At 36.6% G+C, this 2,219-nt stretch overlaps 1 protein-coding gene across 1 annotated transcript in view; it reads right to left on the minus strand.

The window, feature by feature from the left end:
* LOC106879371 (LIM domain kinase 2) overlaps positions 1–2,219 on the minus strand; it is a gene marked incomplete at its 3' end in the record, with an annotated part of 154,266 nt that overhangs the window by 13,803 nt on the left and 138,244 nt on the right. The window contains exon 3 of the mRNA XM_052976653.1: positions 554–689. Within this exon, the coding sequence (XP_052832613.1) occupies positions 554–689 (136 nt within the window). The remainder of the gene's footprint in view (positions 1–553; positions 690–2,219) is intronic.

A 2,219-nucleotide genomic window follows, 5' to 3' on the forward strand; every position in this document is an offset into this window, starting at 1 on the left:
AAATATATATTTTCATCTTGTTTGTTGTTAACACATTTTGGCTGATATACCCTCCAGCCTTCATCAGGTGTCTTGGGGAAATTTTGAATCTGGGTTCACATTCCTAATGTATTCTATGATATTATTATTATTATTATCATTATTCAGGTCACTGCCTGGAATTGAACTCATATGGCGTAGTGGTGAAGAGCGCGGGCTACTAACCCCAAGATTCCGAGTTCGATTACAGGCAGTGACCTGAATAATAATAATAATATCAAAAGATACCTTAGGAATAACCCAGGTTCAAAATTTCCCCCAAGACACCTGATGAAGGCTGGAGGGTATATCAGCCGAATCGTTGTGTTAACAACAAACAAGATGAGGACAAATGTTCGTCAAATGTAAATAAGGTAAATAATGTATATAATTCCTCATCTCTTAAATATAGAACTGTATCTTCATTCAACTTTAGAAGAAAATACATATATATAATGAAGATAACATCTCATAAAAATTTTGTCAGGGAATCCATTAACGGTTCTAATCTAAATGAAATGAGCAACTTCCTTACCATGACAGGGCCAGCAATTAATTCCGAACAACCGTGACAGGAGTCACCATATATTGTCCAGTAATCTTGATGGCAGAAAAGTTGTCCACCTTTTTCAACATACCAGTTGGTTAGCCGGCGTTGACATCTAGAACACCTAAGGAAGAAACAGACAGAGATGTGATGTAATACAAACAGGGAGAAATGCACAAACACACAGTCACAAAATCAATCCATCTTTCAAATTTGATTGATACAAGAAGTATGGTTTATGAAATCCATTTGTAGATCAAAAGAATTTGAGAAACTAAGAAAATCATGTCCTGCCCGCCTTTGTTATGCTAATACATACAAAATTAACCCATTTATTAACCATATATTTGTTGATTTGAATTAACTTTGAATACAATGAAGAGGTAGTAAGGTAACATTCTCAGGCAGCACTGACGAAGATATTAAGACGAGAATAAGTAAGGCAAGGACTGCTTTTCACCTGTTAAAAAAAGTATGGAGCGCAAGTGTAATTTCAATAAAGAACAAAATAAGAATGTTTAGCACTAACGTAAAAGCGGTATTACTGTATGGGGCTGAGACATGGCGAACAACAGTTTAGCATTCAGATTACTTTGTCAAATGTAATCCTTATAATGTCATTGTTTCTTTTTAAAATGACAGTGTAGGGACAGTGTGAGAGGTTGGATCTGGCAAGTTTGAACTTAAAAGAGGTAAAATATTTGGGTCAGATGTGTTCGGTTTAAGTGCTAACGGGTTAAATTGACTTTATAACTAGCAGTTTATATTATGAACCAACAGTGGTCTCACTCAGATGGGTCAGTATCAAAAATGTTGATAAAAATGCAAGAAATACACACACACACACACACATGCGCACAAAGACCAACCGAGATAAAATTAGGCCAAGCTTAATCTTTCTAGTCATTGATCTATGATAGTAAAATGACTGATAAATTGAGTGTATCAAATCCATACTTAAGCAATGGATATACCAGTCTTCACTCTGGACAATAGCCTTGGTCGAAGATTAAGGTTAATACAAAGCTTTTGTGTTAGTTTTTAAACGAGGTACAATTGACATTTACTAAGATGTCCTTCACACTGGACACAATCCTTGGTAGAAGCTTAAGGCTAATATCTTTTATATCCATCTTTTACTTGTTTCAGTGATTACACTGTGGCCAAGCTGGGGCACTGCCTTGAAGAATTTTTCATGATCCGATCATACAGAACGAAACATCAACAAACATTCAATTATTCTGAAGATAACGAAAAATGTATCTTGGCGCTTTGGCATTTAAACTGGCAGAATATCTGGGCCAAATATTCTGCCAGTTCTATGTTTAAACAAGCCAGATCAGGCCCATCACACCTATCCTATGAAGCTGTTATAAAAATAAACAATCATGTGATCAAAATCTTGAAGTGTGGAGATATGCAAGATTGTTCTAAAACGATAATAAATAAGCTCAGGAGTGGCTGTGTGGTAAGTAGCTTGCTTACCAACCACATGGTTTCGGGTTCAGTCCCACTGCGTGGCACCTTGGGCAAGTGTCTTCCACTATAGCCTCGGGCCGACCAAAGCATTGTGAGTGGTTTTGGTAGACGGAAACTGAAAGAAGCCTGTCGTATATATGTGTGTGTGTGTGTGTGTGTGTGTTTGTGTTTGTTT

This window comes from Octopus bimaculoides, chromosome 25 (genome assembly GCF_001194135.2).
Source record: "Octopus bimaculoides isolate UCB-OBI-ISO-001 chromosome 25, ASM119413v2, whole genome shotgun sequence".
Classification (NCBI taxonomy): domain Eukaryota; kingdom Metazoa; phylum Mollusca; class Cephalopoda; order Octopoda; family Octopodidae; genus Octopus; species Octopus bimaculoides.